Raw genomic sequence first — 20,685 nt, 5'->3', positions numbered from 1 at the left:
AATAATTTTATATATATATATTTAAAAAAATTCAATGATCAATAAATTGGAAAACCATTAAACCTTCACATATGACTGAAGAGACTTTTGTTTCATTTGCTGGTAGCAATCTATCGTTTAGTCACATGCAAAATTAAAAGGTATTCAAATGTAATCAATAAATGAAAATTGTTTACAAATGGAAACCAGAAATGTTGCCAGTAACAAAATAAAACAAAATATTTATGGCCCCCCAAAGATGTATGACTCACACGTCATTTATCTTCCTAAGAATCTGTTCAGGCACCATTTATGCCTTATAGCAAAAATTTGTTTATAAAAAAATTAATATAAGAAGCATTACAACACTTTATAAATAATTTACAAAACAATACAAAATTAGAAAACTTTAAAAAAAATCACTGCACGTGAATGGTTTTAAGACTGTGGGATGAACATAATTTTTTCTTCCAAGCTGGCGATTTATATTTATTTTACATTTTCACTGTCCTAGTTATAACCTTCCGATATGTACTTTGGAACAGAAAAGAGCTTATATAACTGCTGCCAGCATATTTTTAAACATTTAGTATCTTTCATACACTAGTTAACTTTTCTCTTTGGGGGATTTTTCTTCACAAAATTTAGAGCAGTCCCTGGGAGAATTGGAAATTTAGTTTTTAGGCAAAGAATGGCTGATGGTTTTGTTCCCAGGCTGTTGATGATGGGGGTGGAGGGGGGTGTGTGTGCGCACGGTCCCAAGGGTGGCCGAACAGGTAATCGTGTATGCGGCATTAATGACTGGACAAATAGCAGTGTACTGGAGACACGGGTAGGTCTTCAGGAGTGTCCGCTTCCAAATATGATCTGTTCTTCCCTGCTTCCCCGTTGGGTTCTGGGTGGTCTCCTGACCGTTACGTAAATTGAACTGTGGCCACAAGTTTAGGGCTGTTTGGTATAGAAAAGATAGATACATCTGCGGATAGAGAGGGAAAAAGAAACCCCCGAGGGGCAGATGTTTCTGTGAGACTCTCTTTACTTCACACGCTCAGCTTGGGTAAAGCATCTTTTTTTGTCCCTCACAATTTGCCTGTGGTTACTGAGGTGTGTTTTCCCACGGCAGATGTTTATATATCAACAGTCGGAAAAGAGTCAATAACAATTCTCACTCTCCTCCTCATAAATGCAATACTGACAATATCCTTAAACATACCCTGCTGAAGCTTAAAGCCTAAAATGCATTTGCTGGACGTGAGCCCAGCCCGGAGTACTGGATCCTCAGCGCTCTCCAACCCTGACCTTTGAGAGTGCTCACATTTAGAGGCAGTTTCTGGCACAGATGATGGTCTCTGAAGCCTTAAAACTCCACCAGCCATGCAGCAAATAAGCCATTCCACAAGGCAAATCCCATTAATAAAATAGCGAGGGCCAGATTCAAAGCCCAGTGAAATCAATGGAAGTCCCTTTCTGTCACTAAGTTTTGGATATAGCCTCCAGTTCTTGAAAACTCTGTAAGAGAGGTGTTATTTGAAGACTCCAGCACTTTGGGAACCTCCTTCAATGTCCTGGGTAGACCAGCAAAAATCCAGTACAACCATCCTGAGGTCAGTGAACATAATCAGGAGTTATAGCAGCAGAATTTTACTCTACCACCTCTACAGTGAGCTGAACCAAATCCCCGAGGTTATATCTTTTGGAAAGTCCTGATCAAGATGCAGCTTCTACCCTAATAGTGGGCTGAACCCCAAAGGCTGGAGCAGGACTTAGCAGAAGATGAAAATTGCAGGTGACCTTCACGGGTCAGCCCCATCGAGAACCTGCAACACCTTTCTCTCCCTCCGAGCCTTGGTATACTCGTAGATCCAATGACCACAGTATTTTAGAAGATGCTTGTCCAATCAAAAAGGAAGCCACAGAGATAAGTTGTCTTTAAAGGAAAATCAATTCACCTGAAACATATTGCAGGTGACCCACCTTACTATTCCCAAAGGATATTCAATGGGTTTCCCTATATCTTGATTGCTTAGTCTAGCCAGCGGTCACAGCAAACACCTGCAGAAACACATCCTCCTACTGAAGAGGTCAACAGGGCAAACGTCAATATCGGGATGACATAAAAAAAAGGCAGAAGGAACAAAGCACTACCATTGAAACAGTCCATAGTGACGTAAAGACCAAAACATCCTCATCACTTCTCGGCCTGTCCGTTTGTTTTCATCGGAATCTCAAGAAATTTCTTTGGCTAGCAGACTTTGGAGAGAAATTGCTTCAAACAGAACCATAATATAGATGCAGTACTGAACCAAGTGTGCAGTTTATATTTATACTACAAAATGAGTTTTGGTAACCTCTCCAGGTTCATGGCCAAAGGACAGAGGAATCCCAGGCTACACAGTCGACAATAAGCACAATGTTCAGCGTGGGCTGACAGTTCATCAGACAGAATCCTAATCCTTCTTTGTCCTCTATTGCATTTCAGCATATCAATACAAAAGTGTTCAGATTTCACTTTTCTTTTTAAAAATCTTCAAACAGTACTGGGTTATGTGCGTTTGGGGAAGGGGTGGAGAATGAGCTGGAAGGGGGGAGGCAGCAAAAAGAATCAGAAAAAAAAAAAAAAAGAAATGCAAACCGAGACATACACCCTTAGAAGAGAAATACCAAACCCCGCGAATAACAATAAAAATAAATTATTTTTGGCACCCAAACACTTGGAGATTGCAAAACTGTTGACTAAAAGAAAAGGAAAGAAAAGAAAAGGAGGTGACCACTATGGAATGGCTTTAACACCTGTTTGTACACACCTGCAGGGGGTGCGAACAAGGATGAGAGAAATTAATCCTGTTGTTTTCCTCTTTGCAAAATACAAATGTAAAAATTCGTAACACAATTTTACACTCATAAAAGAGTAGACTAACAATCTAGTTTGCAATGCCATGTTTCTGACTTTGGTTAATAGTTTTCATAGTGAATCAGCACTTGATACCTGAAAGGCTACAATCACTCCTCCAGGTGGCAGGCTTGTATTCTCTTTTAAACAGATAAAAGTTTTTTTTTCATTTTTGTGATTTTTTTTTGTTTTGTTTTTTTTGTTGTTTTGTTTTTCCTTAAAATGTGTTCACATTTTCATAATATACAGAAAAAAAGTAAGCATTTATTTGGTTTACTTTAAGTCCATTTAAAAAAACTGGCTTTTTCTTGGGAACTAATTCTACGACACACACACACACTAAGTGTTGTGTATTTTTTTGTTTTGTTTTTTAAATAGGAAAACCCACGGACATTTATAAACTGTTCTGTCCTTCTTGTAGTTTTCTCAGTCTTTTACTTACAAGGGTGATGAACAGGTATTTTCACAGAGTTCGAATGGTTACGTTTCTGTTGGTGCGGGTTTTTTTGTGTGTGGTTTTGTTTTGTTTTGTTTTGTTTTTAGGAGTTTTCTTCCAGCGAGTCTGTTAAAGGCTCCATAGGAACTGCTGTCGCAGGCTCGTGTTGTTTCAAACGTTTAATTGTGTTCTTCAGTGCTTGCCTCTTATTGCAGAACCAAACTCTAACTACTTCCCGGTCATAGTTCAGTTTCTCTGCAATCTCTGTCATTTCTTGCCCAGAGGGGTGCGTGTTCTTCTCAAAGTGGGCATTCAAGATCTCAAGGGCTTGTGGCGTGAATGAGGTACGCCTCTTGCGCTTTTTGGATGGTTCGCTTCCGATAAACTCGGTAAGGTTCTGCATACCTGCTCGATGGCGGGCCTCAGCCTCAGCCATCCACCGCTCAAGCACCGGCTTTATCTTCTGGGCACTTTTAGGGGTGATGTCCAGCTTTTCAAACCTGGCAGGATACAAAAGGCCAGGGTTCAGTTTGGCTGTCAGACTGCTAGCTATAGTGTTCTCTTGGGCTTCCTGTGGTAGGAAAAAGTGGCTTCTCAGGATGGTGTGTCTGAGGGAAAATTGAGAAAGAAGAGTCTTACACTGATGCTCTGCCAGGGTGGGACTTCCTGCCTGCCTGACTAATTGACTGGCAGAGGTAATTTACAATCCTTCTACCTGTATTGTCAAAGATTTTGAAAACATATATATATATATAGAGAGAGAGAGTTAGATATTTAAGCTAACACAGAACGAGCACTACAGCAAAATTCTAAGTACACTAAATAATACAGGTTATGAGTCGCGTTTTCATATTTCTGACGATCTTCAAAACCCTTAAGGCTAAGTCTAATTACAGGAAATGACATCAAAGGCAATTGCTCTTCATCATCTCATCTTTGTGATTAATCCTTTTGTTTCCCCTCCCATCCCATGTTGCCCAAACACCACAGCTTTAATAATACAAACCGATGGCAGTTACTAGCCTCTGAATATCAGGTTTCCTTTCCTTTCATTTTTCAGCAATTTTCACTGTTTGCAAGTTAACGCTATATCCCTTTTCTGGGTCGGAAAAAGATTCCCATAGCTACGGTGGTGTTCAGCTGAAACAGCTGGACACTTTGCAATTATCTTGACTGCCCCCACAACGTGCAAAGACAGACTCATGTTTTCCAGATGAAACCCAGCATAATAGTCTACTAATATGCTGTGGCACCAAGCTGGGTTTATTGTGGGATTTCTGCAAACTGTACCAGAATGATATCATTTCCTGTAAATGAGGTCTTCCATATATCATTTTGCCATCAAAAGTCTTTTGCCAAACCAGATTTTACAAGTATTATAAAACATCTGGAAAAGCAGCCACACAAAGCTTTAATCTTTTCAAAAACAAGCAGAAGAGCCGAGTTCACATTTCAAGTCTTTCTTATATTATAAAGATCTTGTTTCTTTCATTTGCCGAGTTCATCCTCTCTTGCTACGCATTAAAAAAGTCTTAACCCAACTCCTCTGATGCCACCCATTCGCATTTCCCCGCTTCACCTATGTCCACCCCCCACATTGCGGTATTTAAGGTTGCGGAAAGGCAACAATTATTGCGCGGCGCTGCTGCACTCTCCAGCCTGCCCGGTGCTGAAGCACCGCCGCCGCCACTAATCACGACGTGCTCTGGAGATGAGACCGACCGAATCAATGCCTTTGTGCAAAGCAACTTGGTGACTGGAGTTGGCAGTTTTTAGTGTCTCTATTCAGCATGTGGCAGCTGCAGAAAATATTCCGGCAAGAAACAAAGCATTTCTCACAAACAAAGAATAAGACAAGTAATAATTTCAGATAATAACACTCCAAAGAATTTGTAACTGGTGCCTGGGATCCTAGTGTGGTATTGACTGCAAGGTGTCCTTCCTTGGTGTCCAGTGATATTTCAGGCTGAAGTGTATGTTTTAAAACGCATTGTCTCAAGTTAAGAAAATGCTGTTATTTGCAGGCAGAACATATCAGCAAGGTGGTATATTGCTGATATGACCTACACAGGCCACCAGGAGACTCTACTTCTGTCTCCGAGTTGGTCGTTCAACTCGCTTACCTTACTGCCCCTGCCATTACCCTGGAGTTTGTACTGAAATCCCTTTGTTACCATTAAAAGAAAAGTTAAACCTACTATTTCCGAGGAACAGCATACTGCCACTGAAGCAGCTTGTCTTGGTGCTTATCAAGAAACGCACAGTCATAGCAGGTAATTACACCCCAAAGTGATATCTGTCGGGGGGGGTGGGGGTGGTGAGGTGGCTGGGCAGAGGGAATAAAAAAAACCTTGCAAGTATTTGGGACCAGCTTCTGCACCCAGTCCTCATGTTCTGAGCAATTTGTCCCTCTAAGGAGCCCTCTGTAAAGGGTCTCCACATTCTGGGCTTTTGTTAGCCATGTCTGTGCTCCAACTTCACCTTTATTGGGGTTTTCACGATAATCAGTTAGTGGGGAACCCTTTCTCTTAGTAAAATTCAAACCATCCCCAGTGGTTTTCTCAGATGTGAGGTAGATGGAGGAAATGAGAAGACAGCAAACTAGACAAAAGCAAAGGAAACTGCAATTTATCACTTCAAGGTATAGTACGTTAAACAGCAACTTAAGGCTACAACAAATGGGCAGTTGCTAAAAGCTCTACCCGTTTTAGGCATTCTTTACCAATTGACCACAGGGAAGAAAAAAAAAAAAAAAATTAATCCTTAGCACCAGGGAGCAATAGCATTCATATCATTGGCATTGCTTGTTAGTGTTGATACTGCAGTACATGTTGTTTGGTATAACGATATACAAGTCTTGAAACAAATTTCCCAGCAGTAGTATCCTTGTATAGACTGAATAAAGGTTATTTTCTACAGGGAGGTATCTTATAAGAAAAAACAGTAGGGGAGACCATAGAAGTGAGAGGATCCTATGGAGCTTTTTGTATTTAACAACAATCAATGGGTTTTATGGAAAATCATTGAGCAAAATGTGAGCTGCAAGCTCACTACCCCATACTGATGTTATTTATAACCTTAGTCTTAAACTGCAGGAAAAGTACACTTCCGTTCTATGGGGAATACATTAAAAGTATAAAGAGCAGATAAAAAGACAGAGCATTTCATGGATCACCAAGAACAAAATCCACTTAAATGAGCTTAGAGTTGGTTTCTTGGCTTTCACTGATGGAGAAGGACTATAAGGCATTGCCCAAGAGGAAAAAGCTGTTACCTAAGTGTGTTTGTTACCTCATGCATAAACATGGGACTACTGTAACACACATACATGCGTATACGGTGTTTGCTTCTAACTACTTTAACTCTGTCAAGACTGTATTATCATTTCTTATGATTAGGGCAGATTTCTGCTTCTGCTTTGCATACGTGGGTTGTCTGTTTGGGTTTTTAGTAAGCATTTGGGTGATAGAAGATGAATAGCTGCTGGTTTGCAAGATAGCAGGAAGGATAATTTTTTCCCTTCTGTGTTGCCTAGGTAAATCATCATTAACATCCTCTATGTGAAGTGCTAACCACAGTAATAGAGGTTTTAACTTAGCAGGGATGCAGCCATGAAATATTTGTTCAGTAACCCTATCTGTAGAAAATGGCACAGTATGAAGAGGGTCAGCTGGTGCTTATCCAGCATCAGCAGGGTCTCCAGCTCGTCTACTGAATTAAGTCTCAATGCCAGGAACATTGTTTCTCACTTGTTTAAAAAAGAAGGAGGGGAAAAAAAAGACTAAAGTTACTTTAGGGGTACACAATAAGAACATTTTAGCTGCCAGATACCAACATTATTGGCTAATTTAAGTCCCAGATTAAATAATACATTCTAAAGACATGAGACTCAAACACAAGCATGCTCCTCACAATAAACTGGATAATTATTAAGAACAAAGAGAGGAGAGGAGAGTTTATGATGTAACTTGTTACCTGCAGATGGCAGACTGGCTATAGGCTGGGCCTTCGGTGGCGCTTAGGGCTTGGCCAACTTGAGTCTGTGTCAGGCCAAGGGACAGGCGCCGGATTTTAAAAGCTTTGGCAAATTCTCGGATTTCTTCCAGATTCACCCCATCCACCTCTCCAGTGGCTGTTTGAGGATCTGTTGAAATATTTTTTTAATCATGTCAGTTCTTCGCGTCACATATGAGTGGGCTAGGCTTACACCAGCTTTCATTGTCAAGATGTTCATGTTCATTCTTTTTTTTAAATACTTATCCCTTTCTCTTCTTCCCCAAACAGAAACAGGCTTGCCTTGTCAGGCGTGTTACGAAGCATGTTCAGATTGCTAAAATGCTAACTAGGCTGCAGTGTTTCCAGGTGCTGGTGAAAGATTTTCAAAGACATACTTTGTTGCTGAACTCCTGAAAATGGCCAACTCACCTCCGAGTGAGGAGGTGCCTGGGCTCCTCACTGCCATTTGTGCCGTGCAAAATCTCCCCCAGGCTGACAAGTCATGTCCCCCATTTCCCCTTCTTATTACATACAGAAGGAAGGGTGGTGTTAATATATTTATTTGCAGTCTGTGGGGAGGGCTAAATATATGCATGAACTACTTGGGTTTTTAATTTGAAATCAAGACTTTCTGCTTTATCTAAAACTAATGCCAAATAAGGAGATTCACAAACCTTCCTTCCCTTTTGCACAATGCCCAATCCAACCCACCAGCCAAATGTCCAAAATAACCCAGCAAATGAACAAGCCCAAACAAAATGCTGCCTTTAAAAACTCCTTAATTTAAAAATCATCTTTTAAAATATGCCCTTCTGAGAAGCAGCCTGCCAAGCTTTTCATTCTGCCTCCCATCAGGTTGATAATCAAGGAGCAGCAACATCAGCCATTAGGTTTTGGATGGTAATGCTGCACGATTTTTTTACTTTTCTATTAGCCCCTCAGAAGATAATGCTTATGATGCTGTGAGAATAAATCTGTCCTTCCTCTCCATAGCAGTTTACTGACACAGAAGCCTTTGTTCCTGAAAGGGCACATAATAAAGCATGTCTACCACAGGAAAGCTCCTTTGGTGCTGGATAACTCGGTCAATTTAGGACTTATCAAGGGAAATGACACAACAGCTGGAGAATGGAACTTCCCCCCCCGCCCCAAGCTACTGATACCTGGCTAAATAAAAGCATTTGCCAAGTCGGAGACAGCATGGGACTGGGATGGTGGAAGATTTCAAAGTGTTGTGCAATCCTGCATGTAGCGAAGCCATTCTCCCAGCGAGACATCTCTATTGTTCTTCACCTCATTCCTCAGACTTCTTAGGTGAAAAGTTTGCAGCACAATAACCCATCAATTTCTGTAAATGCAAGCAGTTGTCCAAGGACGGTGCTAGACTACATTACTATTGTGAACCCTATATGAGAGTGGTTCCTGCTAGTACTGCTATAGCTAAGGGCTTGTCAGCATTACAGTCACTAAGCTTTTATTTTCAGGCGTTTATAAACCTGATGTAAAATTCCCTTATGATGGAAATGTCCTATAAGAAAAAACTTTTAGTCCAATAATAGACAGAGGGAAGAGGTTTTTCTGCTGTATAAATTTAGCCTATATCAATTCACAACTTGAGTATAAGAAGAACACATAGCAATAGTATTTTAAAAATACTCGTGTGTGCAACCAGAGACCAGATGAACTATGCATACAGGTAAACACGCACATGGGCTGAACCTAGTTTTGACAATGCTCCACACTCAGAATCGTCCCTCCTGTTGTCAGTGCTGTGCTTGAGCCCACCTGCGCGCACATGCATGCGTTCATTCAGTATAAAGCTAGGGCATGTATTATTTGGTTTTAAGTAGTTGGCGCTATGACAGGGGCCACTCAGGTTTGTAAAGTAATTGCCTTTAGAGGTGTGAAATTTTCCTACTTACCCCATACACAGTCTATCTAGCATACCAGTTCCGATTTGCAGAGACACAGAACGGAGCTGGATGCTTATGTGCCCTTTGGGTCTCTGAAGAGCAACTGATAAATGTACAAAATATCATAAATGATAATGGCCTCAAAGATTCCCTTGAGTAAAGTGCACTAAGATGGTGACCTTCCTCACCTCTTTCCTTCCTGCACTTTAAGGCCTCTGACTAAGGCTATTAGGGATGTGACAAAGGACAATTCAAGTGTTCCCAGAGAACTTTCAAAGTAGCAAACGCTACAGTAACTGGCACCTGTAAACCTCCCCAACTCCTGTTAGGAATAAAAAGGGAGGTAAGAAAGCTAAGGGGTTATTTGCTTGCACATGATTATAGAGGAGTTCTGCTGGATGCTGCTGGTATGGCACTGTTGCAACAGTGAATATCATGCAAAGTCCTTTCTTGCTCAGGGGGCTTGGATGAGGGAACAACTAAGCTGAGCTCTCCTTGAGATGAGAAAAAAGCCTGTGATGCACGTCAGGAGTATGGGAGTAGGTTGTAATATATGGCGGAGTATCTGTTGAGAAAGAGGCTTCATTCTTATGTAGTGTCTTTGGGAGGAGGAAAGTACTAACAGAGGTGGACCAAAACACTGAAGCCTTTTATCCCTCAACTGTAGGGAGAATAGCATTTGTATCAAATCAGAACCACTTCTACTTCAGGTGTGATTCAAAGCCCTTTGAAATCCATATAAGCAGTCCCTTGATCTCTATCAGCTCCGTAAAACTCAAATAGTACTATGAAGACCACTCTATTGACATCATCATATAACAGCACTGGTCTGTTTTACTCTATTGCCATTAAAATGCCATAAATACATAATCTTGGACTCTGTGGACTAATACATACACATACATAAATATATATAAATAGATAATGGACTTTGTTTTAATAAGTTCCAAGCTCTCAGAACAGTTAAGTGTATAGTGCACTTCACATTTTTAAGAAAAGTAGCTTATTGAAGACTGTAAATAAACCAGTGTTTTTTAAATTAAGTGGATATCCTAGAGAAGGCAGCACAGTGCCAGCAGAAAAATAAAGAATACCAATCTCATTGAGTGGCTGGGATCTACAGTAACAGCATTTAAAGTTTCCCAATGTACCTTATGGCTTGATAAAGCAATGGCTGTTGTGTCTATGAAACTACTGGGTGCTGGAGAAAGGTGAGAGTTGTCTGGGACCACTTTAGGGCATATGTGTATATATCCCCTAACAAAAAGGAAGCCAGCTAAAATTCCCCCACATGTCCTGGTGGATGGTGAAGGTGGGTGAGCAGAATGGAAGAAGTAAAATCCATAGGCTCTCCTGCATTGAAACCCCTTTTTTCCTACTGAAGGGAATACTATTCCACTTTTGAATTCTTCTGAAAATCCTGCATGAGTTTGTTGTTGAGTGCAAATTTGCTGTGATTTTAATAGTTAGGGGAAAGAGTTGCTAAAGAAATCAGTGCACCCTGAAGGAGAAAGCAAATTTCTGTTGTGCAGAGTTCTACCATGGGAAGGATTACAGGGGATGATTTCCCCAGTCAGACAGGAGAAGAAATAGCTGGCAGAGGAAGTCCAATGGAAAGTAAATTGGGTAAGAGAGGCAGGACAAAACATTGTTAATGGAAAATGGACTGGTGCTCAGGGGAAAGAAAGAAGAATAATTTGTTTGTGGGAGGCATTTTAATTTTATAGTAACAGATGACAGTAAAATGAATTTGGAAGGAAGAAAGGAACTTCATGGAGAGACAAGTCTCAGAGCATGAGGGGAAACCAGTGATTTCCACAAAGAGAACGTATGGTGGAAGAGTTAAAGAAATGAGAAGAGGGATGCATCTGAGAAGAGGAAAATGAAATGGAAAAAAGGAGGAATAATGATGTAGAATTGAATGAAGAGACGACACAGAAAAGAGAACAGAGAGAGGATGAGACAATATGAAGAAATTATACAGAAGGGACAGGAGGAGTAGAGATTAATCTTGCAGTCCTTGCTTAGGCAGAGCTTCTTTTTAAATGTCCTTTTTTTGGAAACAACCATAATTTTTTGTCTTTAGAAGAACTAGCACTTGTTGCTGGTGAAGGATGAAGGGGTAAGGATGAGATACAAGGGAGAAGCTATAAAGAACACAACAATCCAAGGGAAAACAAAAGGACAGGAAATAAAAAAATAAAGGGAAATTAAAAAAAAAAAGGAAGGAAATGCACTTTTTTAAAATTAGGAAACGTGTTAAAGAAAAAATGTAAAATCATAAAGAAAATATGACTAGAATGAAAAGTAAAAGGAATAAAAACAAAGAACATGGAACACTAAAGTTATTAAAGATCCCTTTCTCATAGTACTTTAGTAATTTCACTGATGTGAGGCAGCCTCTTGTAAAGAGAGTTACTCTCTTTACAGTAAGTGTGCAGAACCTTGCCCCAAATAATTATTTATTTACTGAAGTTATGTTGCTCTAAGCAATTTGATTAACAGAATAAGGTAGCTGAATATGCCCAGTTTTACATGAACAATACTACATTTGGCAACAATTTCTGGAATATGGCAAATCTCTACCAAGGTATTTGACTCTAGGGCCTCTGCTGGAGGACCGGACTGCAGCTTTGGAACGAATGAGGAAAAGGAACCAACGATAGTCCTGCCTCAGGAGAGGTAAAGCAATCAAAGAGGTGTTCAGGAGGCCACAAGCTGTTTCTTGCTGCCCTCATGCCTATGGATTTCCTTCAGGACCACAAAAAGACTTTGAATGGACGTCGGCAGACTCTAAACTTCAATTGTAGGCCTGTTATACAAAGCTCTGCTCTCCAGTGTGGGAGCTGGGACACTAAGAAGGCTTTGTTCAATTATGGGCCATTGGCTTGACACAGCAGTGCTCCTGCCCTTCAGGGATCTGCACCCAGAGACTGAATGGATTCTGCAAAGGAGCAAAACAGGATTAACTTTCTGTCTATTTATTTCCCTGTGTGTGGGCACAGTTGTATGCAAATGGGTTTTTAGTCACATGAAACAATGTTCAAATTCATGAAGATCACTTAAGACTGTTTGTCTAAAAGTGTGGTATTATCAAGGTCAACAAAAAGCTGAAAGGATCCTGTCTGCCTTTTCATGTTTCATTACACAGGTGTTTTGATCTTTCCCTACCAAACTGACCATGCTTTATTCTTTCTTGTAGGCTCTTTCTACATTACTAGAAACCAGCAGGTAGCTCTCTTGTTCCCTGGAACATTGTCACTTACGTGCCAGCTCAAGCAGGCTTACGCATGCAGTGTCAGCTCCAGTTTGTGGTTGGCTAGATGCTCTCAAGAATATACTGGACAGCCATCAAGGATCACTGAGATGACTGTTTCACTTCTCACTGTGTGATAACGCTATGTAAATGGCAGAAATGAATTGATCTGCCCCTCACACTACTCAGTCTGTTGGTCTTGAATAGCTAGGGACTGGACGAAACCTGAAACATAAATTTAGAACAATTCAAGAACTTCTTATTCATGTGTAATTATCGTCATGCTTTTTTATAGGAGATTCCTATAAATACCCTCTCCCCTTGGAATGCTCTTAAGATCTGGGTCCCAGTGAATTAATTCCCAAGCACAACTTCCTCAGTCTGATTGTATGAAAAGTATTTTCTTTACTCTGAGATCCCCACTTGTTGATTTAATCGAGCTTTCTTCTGTTTTGAGCAAGGGAGAAGCACTCCAACTATCTTCTCTGTGCCATTCATTATCTCAGGTAGGGTATTGACTATGGCTAAGTTTGACTGGCATTTGCCATCATAAGACAAATTTCGGGTCAACCACTTCTGAGAATGAGGCTAATAAAACATGTTGCTCTGCCCAGGATAAAAGAATTGTAATAACCTCTTTAAAAAGCTTCAGTTTCCCTAAAACTTGAAGCATGGCCTTGATAGGTGTCAGGGAAATAGTGGTTATGTCAGTAATGGGCTTCTTGCCATCCCAAGTAAAAATCTGTCTCAAAGTCCAAGCAGGTGAGCTTCCTCATTGCATATCTACTCAGTAGAGATTTGCTAGACCTCTGTGTGAAGTTTTCTTTAAGACTTTCTCTGTACTGAGGATGCTTGAGCCTAAGGCTGAAGTAGATGGAGAAGAACCCCCCCTCCTATGGTTGTGGCTCTGGCCTGCTTTGGGCCAGGACGGCAGTAAAGACAGAGAGACTGACTTGCCTCTCTTCTTGGTGATCATTTTCCACACTCCTCTGATGGCTTCCAGGGAGGGTGGGAGTGGTGTCTACATCATGTGAATGCAGAGGGGGCAAAAATTAACCTTGAGTCTGAAGAAAAAGAAATGATGGGAGGGAAAAAACCCCTGAAGACTACTAAGGGGCTAGGATTTGAGTTTGGAGTGGAGGGAGAGAGGGCCTGACTGTGCAGAGAGTAGTAATCACTGTGGTAGAGGAAAGAAAACAGGGAAAAAGAGGCGGCACTAGTGATAAAACAAGGTAGAGGAGGACAGAAACTACCTAACAAAAAGGCTGGTAAAAGGGACACAGATATGGTCTGGGGACAGAGACTGACCGGGAGCTGGAGGGGAACTGAAATGGGAAGAGGAGTTGAGGAATGGTGGACTGCGGGGAAAGGACTGCAGGGAGAAGGCAAGAGGAAAAAAAGCATGGAGGCAAAGGGATTGCAGATTGTGTGGAGAACAGAGTGGGGAAGTAATGGGACTGGAACAGGACAAGTGGTGGAAGGAGTCAAGCCTGAGAGGAACAAGTAGAAAGTCTATGTTCATTAGTGTATCTCCCCCTCTTCCCCAAATTGATATTCCTGTGCCTCATACTCCTCTGCTCTCAGCCAAATCCATGAGCACAGCATATGTCTTATTCCTTTTAGAGCAGGACCAAGAAGATGGTAACACAACCTATCAGCCTCTCCATCCATTCAACTGACAGAAGATCTCGTATTTCCAACTATGAATATAAGCATTATCTCACTGTATGACTGACTGACATTACTATTCTGCTTTTGTAAAAACGTTGAAATTTATCCAAGCAAAAAGATGAAGCTAAAAGAACATCCTTAGAGTTGCACAAGTAAACACTCAGAAGCTACAAAACGCTGGTGTTACAGTAGCCCACAACGCAGTGTGGCATAGTCTTTGAGCCCCGGATTACCAGTTCTTTTTCCCCAGACCCCTGCCTCAGCCAGTGCACAGGACAAATTGTGCTTCATTATGGAGGAACTGATTGATTTGTTACCTTTTTACTTGTTCAGTGTGTGGCCCCAGACCTCTATTAAAGCTCTTCACCAAAGACGTAGTTATTAATTTCCCCTTGAGCTCTTCTATTTTTTCAAATCTTAATTTATTTTCTTGTGTTTCTACAAGATGAGGGTCTTCCCCTTCTCATTCACAGAGAAGTGGACAGATATTAAGGGAAAAAACATTTTTGGGTACCCAGTCTAGGTCAAGTAGGAGATGATTTTTTAGACTGTGTCTTAAATGGTTCTTTATACAGTTCCACAGTGAAAGTGCACTTAAAATCGTAACTGTGAGTACTAGGTTCTTCTGTAAATTAAAGTCCAGCGTCTCAAGCTGGATATTGAGGGAGCTCTTGTGAAAAATCTATTTTAAGTGACTTGTCTGCCATTGCACTGGAATTACATGGCAGACAGAAAGCTTCAGCTCCTCAGCCCTCAACCGCCTGAAGCAAGACCATCCTTCACCCTTCTACAGCTCCCTACCTCGAATGTTATGCAAACTGGGGAACAGTTTAGTGGATCAGGTAGGGAACAAACCCTGGGACAACAGCCCGCCTGTTGCATCAGTAATTCTGATGCATCCCTGGAACAAATCCATTGGGAATGCATTGAAAGAAGGATGAGAAGAAAATCGTGATTGCGTGATTTTAATCACAACGTGTATCATTATCATAAAATGCATGTTCTAAGAGGAACTGCATACAGTTGAACAAGCAACTATTTTTCTAGCATCTCCTAACTTTTGATAGATTTACCCTGTAAACTTAAAAGGACTTATTCCATGTTGCTTTTATTGTGTAGTGCACTTATCCACATGGGGAAATTGACTGGAATAACTATTGTGGGATAGAGTACCCCTCAATAGTTATTCCAGAATTTTTTTTTAATAAAAATGTCCACAAGGGAGGCTATTCTGGACTAGCCATTGAAAAGTAACTTATTCTGCACTAGCTATTTTAGTCAATTTTCCCACATAGACAAGGGGTAACTTTATGTATTTTTAACGTGAAGTCTCTTATTTGTCTTCTTCCTACAGGCTTGTCTACATGAGAAAATTTACTGACAGAGCAATAGCAGTATATTTATATCACTATAATTATATCTATATATTTTATGTACTTACAGCTACCAATGTGGATATTTTTATGCCAGAATAAAAGTATTCACTCTGGGAGTTATACCAGCATAATTTTACCACTAGAGCTCTGCTAGTAATTTCCCCATATAAACAATCTCTGAAATAATCTAACCAAGATTTTTTTACATCTTCCTTTGCATGACAATTTCTCCAAGCCCTTCATAAGCTTGTATCAGTCATATATTTTACATTACCAATACGGCATGAGCTATAGTGTTTGTTTACCTGAAATATGTACATGGAGTATCTTTGAACAAGGTCATCCAATACACTCAGATTTTTGCAGATGTGTAAAAACTGTTAATGCTTCTTATGTATACTTTTAACGTGGGTTTTTTGCTATGTAAAGACCAAAGTTAATGCTGATAAGGTAATAGCGAAGTCTCTGAACTGTGTGATCTGGAAGAAAGGGCTGTTCAGGAGGTCAGCTGTTACAATCCTAACACTGAAACTCAGTTATTTCACTGCAGTGTGCTTCTCTCCTCTCCCACGTTACAGGTCTGTCTTGTTTAAATTGTGCAAGCTTTTCCTGGCGAGAAAGGTCTCTCACTCTAGATTTGTGTAGTGCTAGGGTTTGTAAAATGGTTTGCTACACTAACTAAGCAAACAAACAGCCTAACCAAAAGTAGGAGGATCTGTCTGCCCACCAGATTCTGAGCAATATAATTCATTATATTGACCCATTCAAAAACTTCTCATTTCCAAAGAACATAAACTACATTTTAGTTAAAAGAATTGCCCTCATAAGTCAATTAATGGCCGATACCATTTTTATGAACATTTTTAGCATTGATTACAATTCTCAAGGCATGTTTACCTTAAGCACCATCCATGACAGCACTTAGCAGTTCTTACTGGTAAGAGTCACTCTACTTAACAATATACAATCTACTATATGGAAAAAAAAAGGAGGGAAAGCAGATCAGGAAACTCAGCAGTGAGGAGGACAAACAGAAGGGAGAATTAAGGAGAGCCAGGGAGCAATACTTACTGCTGACTAACTGGCCAACACTCAAAGCTGAAGAGGAGGAGGATGAGGAGGAAGAAGAGGAAGCCTGACGCACTGGGCTTTGAGACATAGATGCTTGACTGTGAGCCAAATGCAGGAGATTGGGTTGTGAGGCTGCTTGTCCCACTTGCGTCTGGGAGGGCTGATGGAGCTATATGTTAAAATGTAAAAATAGGTATTTAGAAAATGAAGCAGTAATAGGAAACTTTCAACGTACCATCTCACCCATCTACTTCTGGGGAACAAACCCCATAGGAGCATTAAATACCATGGACTTAGTTCAGGTGACAGAGCGTTACAGCAGGAGCAATCTGAGCTCCTTTGAATTCTGACTTTCCATTTTTTCTCAGTTTAATCAGATACTTAATCTAATTAGAAGCTAAATACTTGTTTGAAATCGATGATAAGAGACCTATGACATTCCCAGCAGCATTCTGATTTAATAAATACATGTCCTTACCTGTTTTCTGACTCATGAAGTCAGACTTTTATTCCCTACATGGATTCTCATATAAATCAGCATTGTTTCAGAGAGGTCCTTTCATACTGCAGGAACAGGGCAAAGAAGAGTGGGAATGGGGAAGAGAAGATAAATTGGGGGAAAATCCCTTTCCTACAGAAAGGAATAATTAGTTTTATGACATTAGATCTAGCAAACAAACCAAAATGTTGAAACCTTATTTCTCAATTGATAAGTTGTCCTTGCCTAAAACACACAGTGAAACATCTGAGCCCCGTTCACATCAGGACTGTGTCAAGTAAGACATACCTAAAAAGTCTAGCGAGTATGGTAGATGAAAAAGATACACTGTGATACATGAATCTGGCTTTACAATTTTTTTTTTTTTTTTACAAATTTTACAACAGTGTAGTCTTTGGTTGTTCACTAGGGAAAAGGAAAGAACCATTAATCCCTTCTGCCTATAATAAGCTTTCACGTGGGATTGAAAACTAGGAACATTCTCTGGTACTGATTTTTACATAAAACTCCCAGCAAATTCAAAGGGCAGTCTCTTTACAGAATGAAGGTACACAATGGACCTTACAGCTTTGAATTGGCTTCTAGTAGTCCAGTACAGCCTTTTCAGAGCCTAATAATACAGTAATACAGTCCTGATTCAGGTGACTGCTACTTATTATATCTTTATTTTATGTTGATTCTTGATATTGATCAAAAAAGATTGCAAAAATGTACTAAAAGGCTTCACTTTCAAGTGATAGCTGTTATCTGCATTCTCAGAAAGGGAGAAAGATAAAGGCCTATTTGGCCTTGCTTGAAGTCAGCAATTTAAATCTATTTCATGAATTCTAAGGAGTATGAGGTTTTTCTCTTTTGATATTTAACTGAACAAATGACTTCAGAAAAGGAGCTGAATTCATTAGTAATAACCAAATTGTACATTATATGCTCCCAGGACACATAGACATGACTGATGCTAAGTAGACAACAAATTGTATGGCATAGTAGATAAAGGTATCCAATCACATTCAAGATGACACTTTTCTGTGGAATACATATGAACAATTTCAATGACGTTACTTCTGTTATGGGTCTGTTTAAGAATGGAAAAAATTACAACTCCTTTTTCTACCTCCCACATGGAATGATACAGCACAAAATGAAGCAAGAAACTTTGAGTTACCCTTTAATAATAATGAAAATTATTTATCTGACCAGTTTTAGCCTATTCTGACTTCCCTAGGGATTAATAAACAAGAGCATTTTATTATCTCAAGGAGCTTTTTTGGATCAAGCACATTTTAAAGAAGAAAACTGGCACTGTATCAAAGGGATAATAGTTGACAAGCTGATTGAAAGGCTTCCAGATTTCAGACTGATGCAAGCACTGCAAAAAAATTTCACTTTGGGCTGGATTTTATCTATAGAGAGCTCCCAACCCAGAACGTCTACTTTTATAATATCTTCTCCTAGGGAAGCAGTCCACTAGGAGGGCTGGCCTCCTCTGAACATGGCAGAAATGGACTGCCCATCCGCTACACCCACATCACTTCAGACTGCAGCTTTTAGAAACAGGCAGGTGTTTGGGCTCTGGGTCTGCTGTCCAAGGGAATCTCTGGCAAGACTAAAGATTTCAGCCTAGGTGAGGGAAGAAAAGTATTGTATTTAGATGAATTAGATGCTTTCGCGCTATCTATCTGGAACAGTCTTAAAAATGTTAGTGCTTATCTGTGAGGATGGAGGAGAAAATGCAGTAGCTATCTTTAAAAAGAAAGATCTGCAAAATTATAGTCCAGTCAACTAAACTTCAACCCATGGAAAAGTACTGAAGAAAATAATCAAACAATTTGTAAGCACCCGCAAGAAAACAAGGTAGCACAGACAACATGGATTGTTAGGAACAAACTGTGTCAAACCAATCTGATCTCCCTCTAAGACAGGGTAATTGGCCTTGCGGACAGGGAAAAAGCAGTAGGTGGTTTGACTTTACAAGTCTCTCGACACTCCCTCGTGTGACATTCTTTATAACCTAGGGAAACACAGTTTAGATGAAATTGCTGCAGAATGAATGCAAAAGTAGTTAGAAAACAAAACTGAGAGGATAGATATCTATCTGTGGAAACAGAAGCGTGCATGGATGGTGCTTCACAGAATTCTGACCTCATTCTGCATTACTTAATATTTTCCTAATGACCTGGATGATGGAGAAGAGAATATACTTATTAAATTTACATGCCGATGACATGCTGGGAGGGACTTTTGATAGGTTGGAATACAGGATTAGGATTCAAAATGATCCTGTCAGTTTGAACATGCCACCAGCAATGCTGGGGTGTTGCAAAAGTGAAGAAAAGGCAACTCCCATAGCAAGGTGTATGAGCGGGACTGATGTCTGCAGTGCATGTGAAGAATCTTCTCTTCTACTAAGCACTGGAAAGACCTCTGCAGGGGGGGCACCGTGTCCACAGCTAGATGCCACACTTCAGAAAAAATCTGGACCAACTGGAGGAGAATAATTAGAGTGGCTGAAGGCCTGGGAGTTACCTGAGGCTTATGAAGACAACTGGAACGAACTGGTCGTGTTTAATCTAAAGAAGGGAAGACTGAGTGGGATATGATGCCTGCCTCAAATACAGGCAGAGCTAATGAAAAGAGGAGAGAATGAGTCTGTCTTACATTTTACAGTGGAGAGAATGAGGCGCAATAACCTGGAAGATTCAAATTAGATGCTGGGAAAAGCTGTCTAACTGGCAGTGAAGCACTGGCATAAATTGCTGGGGGAACCTGTGGAGTTCCTATGAGAGTGCTTAGGAGCAAGTTAGACAAATACCAGAATAGCTACTCTGCCTGAGAACAACAGAGTGGACTGGATAATCTCTTGAACCTTGATCTTCCAGCCTTAATTTTTTATGATTCTATGCTATTTCCCATCAGTATTTCTCAGGGAGAAATACACGATCATGTAAGACACAGATGGCGAATCCAACATTTTCCAGCCACACTAAACATATAGAACCTGAACAGTTCAACTGCTGAGCACGTACACAGTAAATCTGAAGCTTCCGGGAAGCACCAGAATGAGAGGGCACTCTGCATTCTCCAGTTGTGCATGCAAAGCATGCACAAAGCCACAGCCACTACGTAGCACATGCACAGTATGCTGGTTAAGTCTAGGAAATGTTTGATTCTCTGCACATGTATTGCACAACGCTTTTGAAAATGTATTTTTGAAATAACTGGGATACCCAGAAGCTTGGTAGTTTTCTTGTCAGGCATCCAGAAATCTTTCGACAAATGTAAGAAATTCTCAAAATTTAGCTGGGCAAAAAAGGATATGGCTAGTGAAGTCTGGATGCACAGCGACCTTAGGTGTAATAGCAATATATAAGGGATATTTACAGATTGTTGGTTTCTAACTCACTGCTTGTGAGGAAAAAGGGAGCAATGGGGTTGGAGAAGCTGAAGAGTCACCTTAAGGCCTGACCAGGGACTGAGGGAGGATTCCATCTTTAACTCCCTACATAATTTCCAGCACACCCCCTGTTTTACAGACATGACGGTTAAGCTGTAAATGTCCTGCTTAAAGAACAATGATAGTTATCTGTGTCATGAAATTGCA

General features: G+C 40.4%; 1 protein-coding gene across 1 annotated transcript in view; it reads right to left on the bottom strand.

Annotated features, from left to right (window-relative positions):
- Window positions 1–3,408: 3,408 nt before the first annotated feature.
- POU6F2 (POU class 6 homeobox 2) overlaps window positions 3,409–20,685 on the bottom strand; it is a 258,012-nt gene continuing 240,735 nt past the window's right edge. Inside the window, exons 7-9 of the mRNA XM_009273492.1 lie at window positions 16,589–16,757; window positions 7,281–7,449; window positions 3,409–3,913 (exon numbers count right to left, since the gene is read on the bottom strand). Of these exons, the coding sequence (XP_009271767.1) occupies window positions 3,409–3,913; window positions 7,281–7,449; window positions 16,589–16,757 (843 nt within the window). The remainder of the gene's footprint in view (window positions 3,914–7,280; window positions 7,450–16,588; window positions 16,758–20,685) is intronic.

This window comes from Aptenodytes forsteri, unplaced genomic scaffold (assembly GCF_000699145.1).
Source record: "Aptenodytes forsteri isolate BGI_AS27 unplaced genomic scaffold, ASM69914v1 Scaffold270, whole genome shotgun sequence".
NCBI classification, from domain to species: Eukaryota; Metazoa; Chordata; class Aves; order Sphenisciformes; family Spheniscidae; genus Aptenodytes; species Aptenodytes forsteri.
The sequence above is the reverse complement of the archived record's forward strand: the minus strand, read 5'-3'. Positions and strand labels throughout refer to the sequence as shown.